This window comes from Anguilla rostrata, chromosome 1, assembly GCF_018555375.3.
Source record: "Anguilla rostrata isolate EN2019 chromosome 1, ASM1855537v3, whole genome shotgun sequence".
NCBI lineage: Eukaryota > Metazoa > Chordata > Actinopteri > Anguilliformes > Anguillidae > Anguilla > Anguilla rostrata.
In genome coordinates, this window is record NC_057933.1 from 46,365,132 (window position 1) to 46,384,364 (window position 19,233).

Below are 19,233 nucleotides of genomic sequence, written 5' to 3' on the forward strand. Positions count from 1 at the left end.
GGTGTGCACTGTAATGAGATAACTGCAGTTCATGTGACAGGCGAAGTGTGTGTGTGTGTGTTTGGGAACCTGTATATTGGAGCTTGTAAGAAATTTTCAGATTTGCAATTCAATAGGGCTTTCCTGGTTTCCCTTTTCTGCAGCATCAGAAAGAATGTTCTGGATTAGCAGTCTTTATTTAGACCAGAGATCTCAGAGTATTACCAAGGCTTGTCACATTAGAATGTGTGTGGGGAATGGGTATCACACATGAAAATAACAATTATTAGAATTTGTCAATATGGGGAAGATTCCTCCAGCAAGAAATAAAAAGCAGTGACAAGAAAAATTGTGGTTTTAAATATGTAATTTCTGTGTTTTAACAAAAATTCAAAAGCTATCTTAGTCATTCACATTAGCTGCCAAATATGTATGACAGTTCACTTGAAGCTAAAGGCTGATGTCACACAATCAAGCCTTCCTTTTACCCTCACTAACATTAAGGTTAGTTCTAAACATTTTGCAGACAGCTCGCTAATCAAGCATTTTAGCAGTGGAATGAATGCTAAATGATACTTCCAGTATTGTTTTAATTCCAAAAGAATGTTAGTGTTGTTCTCATTGATCAATTCATTTTTCTAAAGCACATGATTTTTTTTTTTCATTAAAAAATCATCTCTGGAGTAAGAGCGGTTATCATTACACTGTTAATATTCCACGGGTAACGTGTGTAATTCTATAAATACAGAAATCAGCTAATTGTTCTGTGAAATGCTTTCCATTTGTTTGGAGCTGATTGACTCCGGAACAGAGTGGGTCCTGTGTTGGGTTTGTACTTCAGTCTTTTAGTTCCAATGTGCACATCCCTCGTCTTCGATGTGGTTCAGAACGATGTCCTCTTCCTCATGCCACCAAACCAAGCCTGGCGATCTTTGCAGAGAGGAAGGAGTGGAGGATGAAGACTACAGGCTTTGGGCAAGAATGTAGGTCCAGTTGCTTTGAAACAAGAAAAGGGATCACATTAGTTTCCAAATGTATATGCACGACCACAACAAAGATTTAACGATAAAAGTTAATCAGAAATGTATTTTTTACCAAAATGGGAACATTCAAATTAGCCCTGCTATTTTGCTATATTTTTGACAGCAGTGTCATGATTAATGCTTGCTGGCACTCTTGTACAAATTATAATTAATACAGCCTGTTTACTTACGTACTTGCATAATTCATGTTTAAAATGTACCACCCAGTGGGGGAGAGAAAATTTAATTCCACTTGCGCCTTTTGGCAAATGCTTTGTTTCCCAACACTGTTTATCTTTACTGCTAAATGTTAGCTTTTGTGCTAAAGTGGCAATGTTTCTGCTCCTACAGATGGGGCACAAATTATTGTGTGACTTGTATGCAATGTGTGATGTATACAGGTATAAACTACCGCATGACAGACCTCAATGTGACTAGGCAAAAGATGAATATTGGGCAATAATAAGGAGATAATGAAAATATGCTTTAACATATCAGTGGCAATGCTTGAATGAATCAGCCTATGTAAAGCAATGGATAGACAACTGAAATTCCGCTTTCACAGTGTAATATAGCAGTATACAAGGTCAACTGGTGCACTGTTTGGAAATCAGGCACATTGGGAATTTGGAATTGGAAACATTCATTAATCCTTGTTTCCTGGTATCTAAAAAAAAACATATGGCGGTGGAGTTCCAGTAGTCCTAGCTCGCACCATGCACAAATATGGACCGAATACACTGTACTTGTATAAAAGTTGGCAGGCTGTCAGTCAGTTAGAAACTTACATTAACATTTAAATGAAGGAGTCAAATAAATCCCTAGTTCGCATATGCGGGAGGATGTGTTTGACATGGTGTGTCTATTACGACAGGGAGCTGTGTATTATGCTATATGTAACTTGATACATAATAAGCTACCAAAAGCAGCTCATGCCACACACACGGTCGATTTGGTGCACGGAAACCGCAGGAATCTCACAATTTCACCCTCCTTTCCGCCGAAATCCAAGAAGAGCATCCGAATGCCGTCGTCGGAAGACATCTTGAGCTTCTCAAACGGGTAGCTGAACAGCGGCTTGAGCAGGGAGCCCCCCTCCAGCTCGGCCTGCACGGAGAAGCCCTGCTCGTAGTGGATGGTCAGGCGGCACTCCTGGTTCTTGTACATACAACCTGGAACAGGAGGTCAGAAGGGTCATGTGAGCACATATGCTTCTCTGGGGTCTTTTTGCCTGATAAAGAAAAGGGCTGTAGTGGCTATGGCCTTTTCACGTTGGAGGTGACAGTTTGGTATTGCACACTGCTTCTCGCTTTTATGTACAGCGTGAACCAATGAAAACGTTTTTTTTTTAATGTTAGCATGGTAGTCAGCTCGGGTAAGGCTGTAGTGATGTTTGTTGATCATTCCTGATCACTGTTAACATGAAATTTTCACAAATGCATAAATATTGAAGAATTTTTATATTTATTTCCAAACATGCCTGCATGCCAATTTGATGTCTTGAGGACAAAATCCTAAATTACCCATTTATTCATGTTTTTCCACACCCTGCCATTAAAAAAAAAATACTTTAGAGTGGCTGAATGAACATTGGGGCAGCACGGTGGTGCAGTGGGTAGCACTGTCGCCTCACAGCAAGAAGATTGTGGTTTCGAATCTCGACTCAGATTGGCAGCCTGTCCAGGATGTATTCCTGCCTCCCGCCCAATGCATGCTGGGATAGGCTTCAGTACCCTCCGCAACCATGCTCAGGATGCGCAGGTACAGATAATGGATGGATGAATGTACATCACTTCAATATACTGATATACCATTCTACACTCAAGTATTCTAGTTGTTAATTTATTTCAAAACCCATCATGCAAATAATTAACCTCCAATTTATATTTTAAAAAACCCTGTATTTTTATGAACTTGGGGCCTGTCACTGTAGATTACGTAACACCATGTATACAATCAGTGCTCCAATTTTTTTCAATTACATGGCACGTATATTGCATGGCATCTCATTGAATATTATCTCAGCAGAATTTGCCATCAACATTGTGCAAATAAAACTTTTTTTATATAATAGCCTTAGCAAAGCCTAAAAATTGAGCTTTGACTTACTAAAGGATGGTATTTGTGTGCCCATTCTTTGAATTGGGTACTTTTCAAATTTTTGCGCCGTGGAGCGTAAATTGGCTTCACAGCAATGTTGCAAGGAAAAGCATGCTGGACAAGGCAAATGGCATGTTTAAGCAAATTTTTATTCTTTTATTTATCTTATTTTTCTTTAAAGGAAGTTTCCAGAAAATAAAAAAAAAACAACCCACTTAGAACCGGGCACTGCACTGTGGTGGTAACATTATTCCCACCTGTGATGCTTGGCCGGTGTCGCAATCTCTGCGTTTCCCACCAGAAACATTCTCTCACACACAGATGCTTTCAGCTCCTAACAAAGGATCTCCTTTCAGCCATGATAGTGAGCAGGAAAACACAAGAATCTTCTAGAGCGAGGCAGATCTAGTTCGGTTACCATAACTACCAACTATTTCAATTTGGTAATTTACAACCTGTGACGTTTATAATGCCATTCCTCTACTAAAGATCTATGGTCCCACCCCATCCCAGAAAGGTTATGTCTGGGTGGGTGAATTATAGAGAGCAAGCTCTTAAAAAAATCACCCCCCTGCCTCCACATTATTTGCCAGTGAAACTGTGTGCCCTGGATACACCCTGTTTAAGGCCCTTGCGTTATCAGGGAAATGAGGCTTGCCACCAAATCTTATTCCCAGTGTGCTTCAATCCAGCCCAGTCCAGATTTTCCATACTTATTTTGTGGTGGTGCGGGGGATAGTAGAAATGGTTGTGTTGACCATATAAGCAAATACATGCAAGTCATTCAGATGTCAAGGACCCAAAATGCAAACTTTCATCTTCCCTCAAAGACCAAGATAAAAGGAAAGCACTTGGCACAGGAGAAAAAGCATTGCTTTCTGGTTATCAGTGTGCATTCTGATGAAAGAATGAAAAACTGTGAAAAAGCAGGCTGGGCTGTCCTGCGAGGAAAACAACTTGGGTACGGTCCGGCTGAATGCTGCGCTTTGTAGCCAGAAATGCGGGGCCTCATTTGGCCAGGGTGCAACAGCTGCCCTTCTCTGAAATCGCAGCACAGGTAATGGAAATGTCAGTCTGGTGCCAGTTGGGCCTTTCCCACCAAAACCCCAAATATGGAACAAGCGCCAGAAACAAAGACCCTTAATCTAATGCGGAGTTAATCTTTTCCTTGCACAAGTACTGCATGCTTTATTGTGCCTGCCATTAATCGTTTTTGGACAGGCAAGATGCGGTGGACCAAACTTCTAAAGGGCTAATCTGCAACCCTGAGCTGTGTAACAACAAACTGCAGCGAGGAACTGAACAAGCCATGTTCCTCATACTGTGAGATAATGACTCTTTCGCATTAGTTAGTCATTGAATTCCTTAGGTTTTGTTTTTAGAAAGCTTCTAAGGAACCAAAAGGGGTCAAATATGAGTGTACATATGCATAGAAAAACAAGAGCAACTTCCGCCTTAATGACTCATAAAATGTACTACAGTAACAAGCCAGATGCATGGAAAACACCCATGCTCACACTACTGCAAGTCTGTAATGAAATGGTTTTGATCAAAGCAGAGGTTCCTCTTCATAGAATGACTGGAAATGTAGCTCATATCCACCCATTCAATTCTCCCTAATCATTTGAAGAATGCAATAAGATACATTTCCCTCTGTGCATCTGTGTTCTCAGTTGACTTCTCACTATTATACCACTGAACCACTATTATACCACCACTACCACCATTAAGTCCACTGCAAGAGGATGTTTAGTATGTTTCCGTGTCTATACTTGTTTCTACACATGTCTGTCTATATTTGTTATATGCCTGTCTATATGCCTATATTTCTCTGTCAGTTTGTGTCTCAGTATGTTTTTCAGGGGGTTCCCTAAGGGAACTGAGAGTTTCTGTGGGACGGGGTCATTGAGAGAGGTTTCCAAACTGGGCTTCTGGAATCTGCAAATGCATGGCTAAATTAAAAATAAAAAATATTTTTTGTTTTTCCATAAATTACATATTCTGTTGAGAGAAACACAAAAAAGTGTGTTTTGTATTTCCTTGGCAAGATTACAATGATTCTCATTTATTACATACTTAAATGACACTAAATACACGTAAGATCCTCAGCCACACTGTGGCCATTTTAAGGGGCTGAGATGTTAAAAGTTTTGGGAACCGCCCTGGATTAGGGCATGCAACTATATTCCTGTACCCAACCTCAATAGCCAAAGTGAAAAATGAGCTTGTCAGTAGCAGAGTTAGAGCATCAAATGTCAAAACATGGATAAGCCAACAAAACCAGAGACTCACAAAGATAAACAAACAAAAAAAAATCTTGGTGTCTGATTTCTATAAAAAATGAAACTAACTATTAGAAACTATTATGAGTTTGTCATGTTCATGAACAAAGAAACGGTCTGCTGTTTGAACCATTTAGGTCTTGACTGGTTTTATAAAAGTGCTCAGAGAAAGGGAGAGAATCATGAATGAAGTCCTTTCTTTGAGTGTTGTCTGTTGTAACTACAAAGTGCCGGCCAATTTCACAGTGATTTCCCTGTTAAAAACTACTTGCGCGTTCTCGAACACAAAGGCCTTTCATCTGCTTTCCTATATACACTTGATTGTGAATTTTTTGTTTCTTTGACATGGTATGATTCATAACATAACAAGTGTCTGCAGAATATTTACTGACATATATATATTTCAGTCATCCAAATCCAAATTCATTCCATATCCCTTTGCATTTTATCAATTCAATTCATCTGCAAAAGCTCAATAAAAACCTACTGTCCAGTCATGGTTAGGACCTGTTAGGATCTGTGGTTTTACTATTTTACCTTTGAATTATTTGTGGGAAAAAATGCAACCCAGAATTTACACAATTCATTACTGTGTCCCTAACTTAATATTCATTATAGTCCCTAACTGGTTGATTTATTTTGATTGCTAAAACATACAATTACTGCATCACATATCCAAGAATCGTACAAAAAATTTATTGAAAAGATGCATTACACATTTTCAAAGCATTATCAAAATTGTGTTTCAAATGCAGAATAACAGTTACAGTTAGCACATTCTTACTTCTCTAATGGATTTCACTACACTTGCAAGGAAATGTGAGTGGAGTTATGAAAATTTTCCTAACAAAAGCCTCAATAAAGATGTAGATATCAACAATACAGAATATTTTTGTTATTTTTTTAATCAAGCACTTACATACTTCTCCATAATTTTCACATCCATAGTAAGGAAAAATACGTTTGTCAGAACTGAATAGTCATGAGAGAGAGAAACTGTGTCAGCACAGTCTCAGCATCTCATTAATGAGCTTTGTTTTTCAAATCGTGTGCGTCTCACAGAAGATGTGAGCGTTCTGTTCATATTCAAGCTGTCCTGCAGCGAACTACGGAAAAAGAATCTTGAGCTAGTGCCTGCTCTGGCGGCGGCGGCGAGGAGAGGGAGCAACCGCAGAGCGGAGTTCCCAGGCTGCCCTGCCAGCGCCCGCTGCCCCGCCGCGAAGGGACCACACAGAGAAGAACTTTTGCAGTGGCATTCCGTTCTAAAAGTGGAAACTCCTAATGTTTTCCATATGCATATAATGTAGCAACCCCCATTCGAACCCCCCCGCCCCCCATGTCCGGTTCTGAGTGACTGAGCACATTAGCGACGGGATGGGATTTCGCAATCTACGCAGGGAACGGAATCGGCCTAGGGGAACAAAACAGTAAGAAGTGAGTCTGTGTCATTTCAGTCTGAAGGATGAAAGGCACTTATTCCTTCTGAAGGCCAGTAACTCAAACCAGAACACCGAACCACTTGGGTCTTCTCACTGTGTCTGTTGCAGGTCATCAGCGCTGAGGTCTGAGGTACATTAAGGATTACTGAAAATAGAGCCCGCCCCCTCTCCTCACCCCCCCCCCCCCCATTAGGACACATCGCTTATGTAAACTGCAGGAGAGCCGCTAAACAGGAGCAAATGATATCCCTGGACCTTTTCATTGCACCTATGACATTTTCTTATTATGATCCAAAGATAAGAGCAGTCCCCCAAGGAAAATATGGCAAATGTAAAATTCTCTGGCAAAGTTTCACTCCATTCGCTATAATTTATTAAACAGACAAACTGAAACTGAAATATGAAATGTAAATACAGCTGCTTTTGCAAATATTAAGAAAATACTGGGGCCACTGAGGACAAGAAATGACAAGAAATGGTTAAGTAACTGCAACGTAATTTAGGCTGGCTTTACATTCTGAAATTTCAATTTACTGAATACTTGTTTTTTTTCCATATACTGCCTCAATTCATAATGAAAATGAAAAAAATACATAAAATGTATCTGTCCTGTGATATACTCATCAGCTGATCATGCCCAGTTGCAATTAGTATTTGGCAACATCGGTGATTTTAAGCAGCATAATGATATATTTCCTGCCATTACATTCAACTGAAGTAATCAGGACACAGAAAGTGAAAGAAATAATGCCATCAAGCATCTCCGCAATGATTAACACGACTGCTTTTCAATCCAGAGATCATCTTTCAGCTGGTGCCTTTGTGTGCAGTCTCTGCAGCATTAGGAAGGGCCAGCTCAGGGCTGGAGATGCACCACCAGTGTGCTCTTGGGGTTGAAAGACCTGTTCATTGCAGCATCAGCATGCCTTACAAAATATCCGTTTTCAAAGATTACTAAAACACATGCTTATTCTCAGGAACAAAAGTTATTTTTCAATTTATTAACACCGCATTATAGTTTCTTAAATCTGATTTGATTATGGATTAGCCAACCATAACATTTTGAACCAGCTTTATCAGGTGGTGAAAAATAAGACCATGCAAAGCTTTTACATGACACCGTTAAAATTCCTATGAAAGTCAGCCAGAACATGAACAGGGGCCTTCCAACTCTTTGACTGCATGCAGTAAAGATGGTTCAGTCTAATTCTCCCTTGTGGCAACCTCTCTGGCCATGTGCGGGCAAGGCAGTATTAGCACGGTACTCATTATTGCATTATGGTGGATTCGGCCAAGTACCCATTTGTGGTGACCTCTCCGACCGTGTGGATTCGGTCAAGTACTCACTTGTGGTAATTTCTATGACCGTATGGATTTGGTCCAGTACTCACTTGTGGTGACCTCTCTGACCATATGGATTTGGACCAGTACTCACTTGTGGTAACCTCTTTGATCATTTCGGCAGAGGTGTGGCAGCCGGTCACAATGTGCCTGGTCCATAGCGAGAGGTCCTTGCTGGTCTCTGCTCTGAAGAGGTGGGCCTCGATGCCCAGCCTGGTGCCCGTGCGCGTGGCGAAGGACAGCTCCAAGCCCGGCTGGGGGGATCCCCTGTCAGGACCAGAGTACACCAGCCTGTGAGGGCACAGGGAACCCAGTCAACTCAGTCTGCCCCCAACAGCAGCCAGAATTACATTACAGTAAGCAGACACACTGACCCACGCTTACTTCCAACACAAAGCACATATTTCATTCAGTAAGATTATGGTGGCAACAGTGACTACGGAAAGCAGAAATTAACACTCTAAAAGGTAATTTATGCTCCATATTAAGTACACACATGGACACAGATTATCTACACAATTCTGCATCTCAGAATTTATAACTCAAGGCAAAAGCTTGGTGCAGGACCATGTGCTTTATCTATGGATGCGGGATTCTGTCTTATCATACCGAAACCCAAAGAACTAACTTCTGGAATAAACAGAAGCTCATGGCGGTGGAATCTGAGGAATAGCTAGTTGAGCAACCAAGAACTCCTTCGTGCATGACACCTTGAACTTTTTATTGCTTCACGCCTGATAAAGCAAATAGTACAAACATCACCATGACAACAATAACAACAGTGTGCTCTGCTATGTTAGCCATCTATCATTAATTAATTACAGCAGCAGTAAAAAGTACAGTATCATAGCAGGCTATCATTAGATTAAATTCTTAACGTTTTATAGATATGGATTGCTGCACATGTATGCAAGATAGTAGGAAGACACTGCTTTGCATGAATGCAAACCTTCTATGAAAGCACATAGGTAAAGTGTACATCAGCTTTTAGGCTGAGTGACACAGCAGGAAGTGCTACAATCATCTGTACTATTGCCATATTTAACTATCCTGATAAACATTTTTCAACCATTCAAAAACCATTGCCAGTATTAAATAAAGTACTATGGAAGAGCTAAAACTGACCAGCTTTCATTGAACTTGTAGCATGTGGGTATTTGGCGCCATTGGAAGGACCCATTGTAATGGTGACCTGAGAAACCCTGGCCAGCTCTACCAGGGGGGCATTAAAAATGCTTCCAACATTGTTCAGACTTGAAGCTGTGATATCTAGATCACAGGACCCAACCTGCGGTTTTGGTGAGTGTCTTACTGAGTCACTTAGAATACTCCAGTAATAGAGGCTTGGGCAATTGGGCATTGGGCATCTCAATATTATTTCTATAAAAAGATGTGAATGCAATGAGTCATTTTGCTTCATAAAGAAGCAAAATGAAATGATTTGGCAAAACCCTGCTGGTCAGTTGGGCACCCATGGACTGCATGAGAGAGCCACATACGAAAGCACTTCCTCTGAATCTGGTGTGTGTGAACCTAGCTGTAGTCTGTGGTGTGAAAAGAACCAGCTGGCAACACCACGTGTTTCAGAGGAGAATGTACATTCTGCTGAGTGGGGTTCACAGCATGACTGCGGCTGCAGTTGCAGATGATTAGCCATTCCAAATCGGGATGGGAATTGGAGAAACTCAGCCCCACACTGGCCACCAAATGTATGTTTTAAAAAAGGCAAAACTCTTATAAGTTGAGGAAATATATATACAAGTGCTGCTGGCTTATGGGGCTCACCCATCGGGAATGACTCAAAGGTCACCATAATATCTGTTTGCACTTTAGTCATGGCCAATAATAACTGTGGTATTGGTTTCAGTGAGTGAATTCAACAACTATCTTGCCTCGATGCCAGAAAACTATCTTGCCTTGATGCCAGGTCTGATTATTACACTGACAGGTCTCCATACTGCATGATGAGCAGGCATGAGTGTGTCTGTGTGTGTGTGTGTGTGTGTGAGCACGTGTGTGTGTCTGTGTGTGTTGGAGGTGTACTCTGCAGCGAATAGGGGATGTGTGTGCACGTGTGTGTATAGGGCGTACCGTGTGGCGAGTAGAGGATGTGTGTGTGCACGTGTGTGTATAGGGCGTACCGCGTGGCCAGTAGAGGATATGTGTGTGCGGGGTTGACCCACGCCTCCTTCATCCGGGGCATGCAGTCATAGAGGAGCAGGTCCTTCTCCGTCACCACCACCAGCACTGGCTTCCACCTCTGCTTCTCATTCTCTGTCTGCAACACAACACAAGGGGCCGAGACTCTGAAACTGGTGTGTGTGTGTGTGTGTGTGTGTTTGCACAGAAGGCAAGCTAGGGATGTCAGCAATTAACCAACATATCATCTGCATGACATACTGCAACAGTTGTACAAATGGTGTCTGTGATAAACCTAACTTTGTTCTTCTTTGTTCTTCACACTAATACGCTAAATATAACACAAAGTGTGAAATTGTCTGTGTCACTGTTTATCTAGCTATGAGCTAGAAGTCTAAACTCATTACAGATCTTATGATTAATGAATATCGAACCAGATCTGTTGCATTAGATATGAAGGGTGACTCACCAAGCAGGAAATGATGCCATATCGCCCTACGGTCGAGTCTGTTTGCTCCTGTTAGTAAGGTGTAAAGCATACATGCGCTCATGAGTGTGTGTGTGTGTGTGTGTGCGTCGCTGTCTATTTGCACATGCATGTTTCTTTTTGGAACATGTGAAAGAGGTTGTTTGTGCCGAGTGCAACTGTTTGCATATGAAAGTTTGTTCCAATTTGCGGAGTTGGTCTTGTAAACAGATGAGGAGTTCCAAATTGTGCAATACAGCTGCGCTCAAAATTTATAATTATACACTGCAGACCACAGTGACTAATTTAAAAATGACAAAAACATGCATTCCATATGGTACACTTTATATGGTACATTGTAATTACTTTTATATGGAGCAAATGTTTTTTAGACTGTTATATCACACTGCCAGTCTCTTCCCCCAAAACTCAGGCAGTGGTTTTATTGAATTGTTCGACTCCTGTAATGATGGAGTTATTGCTTTCCGTGTTTGTTTTTCCACAGAGGCGATGGCTTTAATTATTGTCAGCCGCGGGCTGCGCCTGTTTGCAGAGAGAGAAATATCTGCGACCTGGCAGAAGACGCGGGCGGAGCTGCATGTTCCTTTGCATTTCTGTCCTCAGACTCAGATGCACTTTCAGGCCTGGTTGTCTTGACAGTGACATAATGAATGGGCATTTCTGTGAAAGCTCTGAGCAAACGGAAATTTTGTGTAATGATTCTTTGAAAGCAAGGAAGCTGTACACTACATCTTTCTATTACTTTTGAATGGGTGGATGGCTAAAATGTATAAATGGAGATGATAGCTTTAATTTTACATCTAGAATTATAATATGAAAATAATATTTAAAAAATTACAAACACCACCACCATTACCTGGGTGCAGCTATTTACTATATCCTGGTGAGATCATATTTTGATGGGTAAGCAGACATTCAAAAATTTGTTGACACAAGCTGAAAGTCCTTTCTTCCATGCACACAACAACACTCTTCTGATAATACTGTATATAAAATGAAACAAACTAAACATAACTGGATGTTAAATAATCTACAAGTCTCAAAGAAAAATGTATTCCAATTCATTGTTCTTGTAAGTAGCCAGGAATTCGAGAGCTGTTATGAATTTTAAACAGATATTAGTACATAATAATAACGAATATGAAAATACAGAATATATTTGTATATTATAATAAATAATATCAAACAGTAACTGCACATTCAATATTAAGTGCTAAACAATTTACAGTCACAAACTGTCTGATAATTTATGTTTTAAGTTTTTTTAAATTAGCGCAGCAGCAGCAACGAAAGCATGCAAAACCATGTACCGATCAGATAAGCTGAGCAATGCAACAGGCAGTAGGGTTGAGTAAGTGTGTGCGCCTCATCAACACCTATACGTAAAAAAACATATACAACACGTGCTGGAATAACAGAATGGAAAGTCTTGCTAGCTAGTGACCAAGTAAGGCAGGGTTTCCGAACTATCGCCTGGGGTCCCTCAGGATCTGTAGAAGACTCCCAAGGGGTCAGCAAAATAGGAAAAAATGTTTTACCTTTTAAGAATACGTTTTTGTGAGTTTAAGCTTAAGAAACTAATGCATTAGTAAAATGACCAATTCTTGACTTTGTTAATCTGAATGATTTACAAACATGTATTCACCAGAGAGCCATCTAGCCACCAAATGTACATATAAAAAAGAAAAAGACCATTAATAACAACATAAATATCCGGTCATTGGCAGTCCATTTTAGCAGCAGCATCATGGAGTATCAACCTCTGAAATGAAATTTACCCATTAACTTTGTACTAGAGCATTTGTCAGCAATTCAAATTTTAAAGAAAAACATATTCTGGAATCTGTGTGTTTCCATGTTCAACGCAAAAGTGTTCTGAAGTCAAATAGGAACAAATTAAGTAGTGCCTAAGCAACAATGTCCAATTAATGAACCGATTATATAAAGACCAAATACACAGTAACCTCCAAAAGTATCGGAACGGTAGAGTTAAAGTTGGTCTTTAGGCTCTATACATAAGGAATTTGGATGAATATGAGACAAAACTACAATCAGCTTTTATTTCATGTTAATTTGCATGTGCATATGTTTTAGCATTTTACAGAAACAGCTGTTTCTGTGTCGAGTCCCCCTATTTTCAGCTGTGGAAAAGCAAGTTAACTGTTAAGATGACTGACAGGTGTTAACGGTTGTTCAGGTGTTTTTTTTGCATGGATTGTTCATACACAAAAGAGCAGTGATTGTCTAGTCTTGACTCTAGCCTTTGTTTTCATCTACAGAGATTGCATTTGGAGTCCGGAGGCATACACCATCATGAATACCAAAGTGGATATATCAAGAATAGCTGTTTGGAAAGTCTTGAAAAAGAAAGAAACCACTGGTGGAAATAAGCACCACACAGGTCGGCCAAGGAAGACAATTGCCGGTGATGACAGACGAATCTTAAGACCTGTGAAGCAAAACCTGAAAACTATGGTCAGTCACATCACCAGCAGTCAAGAGTAAAAATATTGCAAGTCACTGGACGCAGGAGACTTTGAGAGCAGAATTATCAAGGCTACACTGCAAGATGCAAACCTCTCATCAGCAGCAAGATTTGAAAGGCCAGAAAAAATTTCCAAAACATACGGAGACGAGCGAGAATACTTCGGAAAGTTTTATGGACAAATGAGACCAAAAGAAACTTTTATCAAAATGATGGAAAGCCAAATGTGTGGAGAAAGGAAGGAACATGATCCAAATCTGTGAAATATGGGGGAGGTAGTGTCATGGCTTGGGCATGTATGACTGCTTCCAGAACAGCTCGCTCATCTTTATTGATGATGTAACAGCGGATGGTGGCAGTAGGATGATCCTGAAGTGTGCAGACAGATTTTGTCTGGCTATGTACAAAGACATTCCTCAAACCTCATCAGCCGGCACTTCATCTTGCAGCAATGACAATGACCCCCAAACACACTGCCAATGAATCCAAAGCATTCATCAATGGGAAAAAATGGAAAGTTCTGGACTGGCCAATTCAGATACCTGATTTACATCCAATTGACCACGCATTTTACTAGCTGAAGAGGAGACTAAATACATAAACTCCACAGAGCAACTGGGAGGCAGCAGAGAAGAGGCAGCAGAGAAGGCCTGGAAAGGCATTTCCAAAGAAGGTGCCAAATGACTGGCGATGTCAACGAGTCATAGATCCGATGCAGTTCTTGCATCTAAAGGCTATGCAACTAAATAATAGACTTTATTGGTTTGATTTATTTTAAGTTCATCTGTTAACTTACTTTTTTTCACAGCTGAAAATGAGGGGACACAAAAACAGCTATGCTGTAAAATGGTACAACAACGCATGGAAATACCATGAAATAAAAGCTGATTGTACTTTCGACTTCTATCCATCTTTTAATTACAAATCCAAATGCCTTAATCATATGGCAAAAATAACCAATTTCACTGTACTGGTTTCATGTTTTTGGAGGGCACTGTATGTATCGTGCCTGGCCAGTGTTTTTTTTAAACAAAGAACATCCCCAGATATTTGGCTGACCTATTACATGTGCAGGTAACATGGCATTTACATTTTAACCAATCAATAGTGAAACCATTTAGCAGGCTGCCAATCACAAGTGAACATGAAGTGGACATAAATACACAACAAACACTGCACCAGACCTGCAGCTTTCCTGCTTATAAATGAACTATTTTACATCATATTTTCTTGTGTTTAATCATAAAACGTAAGTATAAATCTTTATCTTGCGGCTTAATGACACTTTTTTTGAAAACGTTTGGAAGGGTAAACCACACCTGATTCTACTCAGCTGAAACTGGTCCTTTGCGAGTTCCTTTAATAACACAGCTTCCCCACATCCAACACTTGTCTTCCCATGACAATGCAGCATCAAATTTTTCATTATCAAATCGAAGCTGCAATTTCAGGAATCCTAAGCTTCTCATCATCTCCTTTTGATGTATGAATCCCCATTGGAACATCTTAGCGAAAGATTTTTTGTGATCACGGGTTAAAAGTACAGAATTTTGAACAAGTGCTGCTCAGAGCGTGACCTATGCACATATTGTAAATATGCTTGTCAAATCCATGAAGTCAGTGATTACTCCAAACCCTGTGACTCTATGACTGCAGCCTTTCCCAGGATCAGAAATCACAATGCCATGAGGTCCTGTTTTATATAGCAGCTCAACATTATGGATGCAAATAAAAAAAGTCATATTCTTTAACTCTCTGCCTGGAGGCGAGAGCGCAAGCTCAGAGCTCAAGAGGCTCTGTTTGCCATCAAAGAGCTAAACAGAGACTTGCAGCTCTCCTGAGTGCATCAGAGAGGCAGAATAGCCTGACCACAAACAAGCCCTTGTTGAAAAGCTCTTTGCAAACAAGAACGTGGAAGACAGTGAGCCAGCTACTCCACTGACTGGAGGCTTGGGGAGGATTTCCTCTTTATTATTCACCAAGATGACTGAACAGGTTTTTTTTTTCTTGTTTTTTTTTTCTTTTTCTTTTTTTGTTGGGGGGGGGGCGGGGTAATAAGAGATGTTCGGTGCGGACTTCATTGAATCCTTTAAAGGGGGTAACTCCATGAATGGCCCTAAGTACAGGGACGTCTCTTAATAGTCCTCCGTGCCAAAGCTCTGCTAATGAGAGAGCAATGAAAAGCGAATGTGAGGGGGTAATCTTAAAATAAAATTCAGCTTGGAGCAACTGCTGTAGCAGCAGTGCAGGACCACAAAATAATACACCGCAGTGGATTCTGGAAACATTTGTATACACCTGCATATTTGCAATAACATGGAAAGGATAATTTCTTTTTACCAGATTTTTTCCCCCTTAAATTTCTATGCTAATGTGCAATTCTTAATGATAGAACTAATGATGCAAGTACCCAAAAAAAACCCTGAATTTTAGCATACCCTCAACAGCACAAAATAAACCTCTGTTCCTTCAGACACATTATACTGTCTCTACCATGTGAGGATTACAGCGAATCTTGGGTTCCCTGCCCAGGGACACAACCAAACCCCTTACAGTATATCAAAATCAAGAATTTTCAGTAAGACAGTGATTCATGACAGTTTACTTTGGATTACAGGAGCTACAATGCATCATATCCCACTAAGTGAACTCTGTTTTGGCCTAAAAGAAAAGTGTTCCATTCTTCACCCCCTGGAAACCCAAGCAGTGTATTGTACATACTGGCCAATGTCACGCGTTGTTGTTCATTAAGAATGGGTAATGGAACAGTCAGTTTATTAGCAGAGCAAAAGGACTAAATGCTAGCGTTTCCTAAACAACATGTTGATCAGAAAAACTTTCTTATAAAATTTTGCTTTATTTTGCCAATTAATCAATAATCAAATAATTTATTCTTCAGTTTATTTAAAAAAAAAAAAAAACTGAATAAACTATTTCTCAGAGCTAGCTTTGCTTTTTCTTTTTATACATATTTCAATTGAACATGTCACATTACTGTGCATCTCAGAACAAAAGGACATACAGGCGAACATTCTCAAACTCCATTTTAAATCTTGCGCCACAAATTGCATACCTTCTCCGCCAGCCATCCCAGGTGGCGGATTTCCCGGCTGCCGGCAATCCCCGTTTTCCCAATTTGCTCTTTCACCTCGGTCATCACCCTGGTGATCAAGTTTGTCGTGGTGGCCTGTATTGCTCCAAACCAGGACTCCGCGCTGGCTGAGTCTTTACACCTCAGGACTACAGTGTGCTTCACATCCGGAGAGTGAAGTTCAAAGTGTCTGAAAAATATAAAGAGAGGAGTCATCTGCCACAGGAGCTGAAAAGAGTGTGAAAACTGAGCTTGTGGCAAGAGCGCTACGTTCCACAAGGATCCAAATGCAGACAACAGCTCTACAGACTTCGACAAAGCAGTAATGGACAGCAGGTGTACTTATAAGCAGCTTGTAATTGGAAATGACTTAGCAGGCTCTTTGTTTTTGTTACACTGGTGTGGGTAGTCTTGGTTTACACCATTTTCACGTGGTGGTGTAGAACATAAACCAAAAATCACAGTAACACCTAATTGCATTAATTGCAGCCTGATTAAAAAGAACTATTAAAATAACATTTGATTACTAGTTGCTATTTTAGGAAGACAGTGGGTCATGGTTTTAATAAGTTATTTAATCAGACTACACTAATACAGTGCGTATCTCGGCTAAATATGTCAGGAAAAAATCTGTCAGTGGTCAGAAGTGACCTGTCTCAACTCTCTGATGAAGTGGTCACACTGCGCCAATGGTCGCCTCCTCATTTGCACTTATTTGCATTCTTTGCGTGAGGTTACGTGACACGCAATTCAGGTGGAGGTGGACACGTCACATTATCATCGGAAAACACTAGGATTAAACTTACTCGAACAACAGCCACCTCTATTTCTTGTCACAACCTGCATCGCTGTTATCGCTGTAGCCCCATTCATTAATATTACACAATGGCGTCCTCTCTTCGATCATCAGAGACAACAGCCTGTCTTCCATGTTCTCAGTCCAAAATGCCATGGTTACAGCAGACAACACCTGGACAGTTCATCGTCTGTTTTGAAAGTGTCACTGCACAGACACCAGCCTTTTACTGTTGTCTACCACTTCCGCCCCACTTTCTCCCACACTACTGCATGCTGATTGGCTCGAAGGGCTGGCCAATGGGATCCTGATTCATCTTTCAATTGGGTCACCAATGGGGCCCAGAAACCTTCTGCAAGGGCAAACCATAGCTAACAACAGACACACACCAGGCAGACTGTACCCCGACGCTCGGCCCCCGATGTTGTCCGCCAGTCGACAGCCAGATGTATTCTTGGCTTTAACGCAGCAATTCAGAATATCAATCCCAGGTGTTCCTTGGAGTTAAAGATAGAAACTCTTTACAAAACGATTCTAGGAGAACTGAGGCCAGATACCATATGGGGCTGAAGGGCTGCCACTGGTTTGAGAAAGAGCGAGTCCTGGGAAGAAGTCCAAGAGGATCTGTTATTAAAGACCATTGAGTCTTCGACATGGGGAATTGCACAAGCATTCAAAATCCACATGAGTGTGTGATCAAACATCATAACCTCAGAATACCTTCTGTTGCAATGTAACTGTTGAGAAGGTCAGCTAGTCATTCCAAGGCAAAGAACTATTTGAAAAAGGGACACAATAATCCTGCAACAATGAAAGCACATTACAAGACATTTCGACATAAATTTCTTTCAGAGGAACATGCCTTGTTCCATGTGAGGGTAAATATTTCTGGCTTAAATACATCTAAAAGGCAAAGTATATACAATGTAATTCAGATTATATTTTTTTCCATTTTTCTAACTAAATCATTTAACATCTCAAAAAAGATGAATTTACACTACACCCAACAATGAAACTGTTTTCGTCCAAAAACAAGATATTTACTGTATTTCAAAAAGGGCGTCTCAGGAAACAAAATCTTCTTTGGCGAAAGCTGCATTGAAAATGTTTGCCCAAATGGTTTCCTGATACTAACGAGAAGCAGTAAATATTAGAGCGTCTGTATGCTTAGGAGAACACAACACAAACAGAGAGCAGGAGACAGAGGAGCGAGACATGAAGAACAATCGTAATAAAACTGTCAGAGGAAGCGGCCTTCACTCCTGGTGCGACCGTCTCCTCTGAGAAACAGCTGTTTAAATTTCCACTCGCACCAAGCTGCACATGTCAGGCAAACTAAACACACCATTTTGGGGCAGCAGAAAAGGGAGGGGGGGGGGGAGTGGGAGCCACTCTATTTTTAGCAGAAATTTACCTCATGCCAGAATTTCACAGGAATTCTTTTTTAACCTGCTAATAGAGGAGGCATGTCAACTGTCTGGCCGTTTGAGGACGGGTGCGCTGGAGAGATGGATGGTCTTTCTCTCTCCTCTCAGACACAATGGAGAAAACTGACCTCAGGAAGGGTTTCTCGGTGCGCCCGTGACCCCGCTAAAACAGGGCACTGCGCTGTTGATTAATGGGAGCTCATGCAGTTATATGACAGGTGGGTTTGCTGAGCAGTAAAAAGGAAAGCTGAGTGAAGTTTGATATGTGGTCACAGAAACTAAATGTACTGTACACTTGCTTGGAAAGCAATTAATCATGTATAGCAGCTAAACACAGAGCCCAGGGGTGCGGTCTCTTGTGTGGCTTCCTGCTGGTGTTCACAAACTTAAACCCGCCCCCCCCCCCCCCCCACCACGCCCCCTAAACTGATCACCCTATGGCTGAGAACCCCCACCTCAACAAAAGTATTTAACATCTGACACCTTTATCCAACACCCACAGTGAGCTGCAAAACAGTGATTACTCATAACAATATAACCAATGATGAATATAGGCCTAATACCAGACCTATATCAATGAAAACCATGAATCACAGAATCTGAAAGCCCCAAAATGCCATTTACAAGAGAAATATAAACAATTTT

At 40.8% G+C, this 19,233-nt stretch overlaps 1 protein-coding gene across 2 annotated transcripts in view; it reads right to left on the reverse strand.

Annotated features, from left to right (window-relative positions):
- Positions 1–328: 328 nt before the first annotated feature.
- Positions 329–19,233, reverse strand: part of sntb1 (syntrophin, basic 1) — a 37,094-nt gene continuing 18,189 nt past the window's right edge. Inside the window, exons 3-7 of one of the 2 annotated variants that reach the window (XM_064338429.1) lie at positions 16,348–16,555; positions 10,305–10,441; positions 8,258–8,430; positions 1,983–2,173; positions 329–975 (exon numbers count right to left, since the gene is read on the reverse strand). In XM_064338429.1, the coding sequence (XP_064194499.1) occupies positions 883–975; positions 1,983–2,173; positions 8,258–8,430; positions 10,305–10,441; positions 16,348–16,555 (802 nt within the window). In that variant the 3' untranslated portion in view covers positions 329–882. Of the gene's footprint in view, positions 976–1,982; positions 2,174–8,257; positions 8,455–10,304; positions 10,442–16,347; positions 16,556–19,233 lie in introns of both variants that reach the window. The other variant, XM_064338421.1, reaches the window with a different exon arrangement.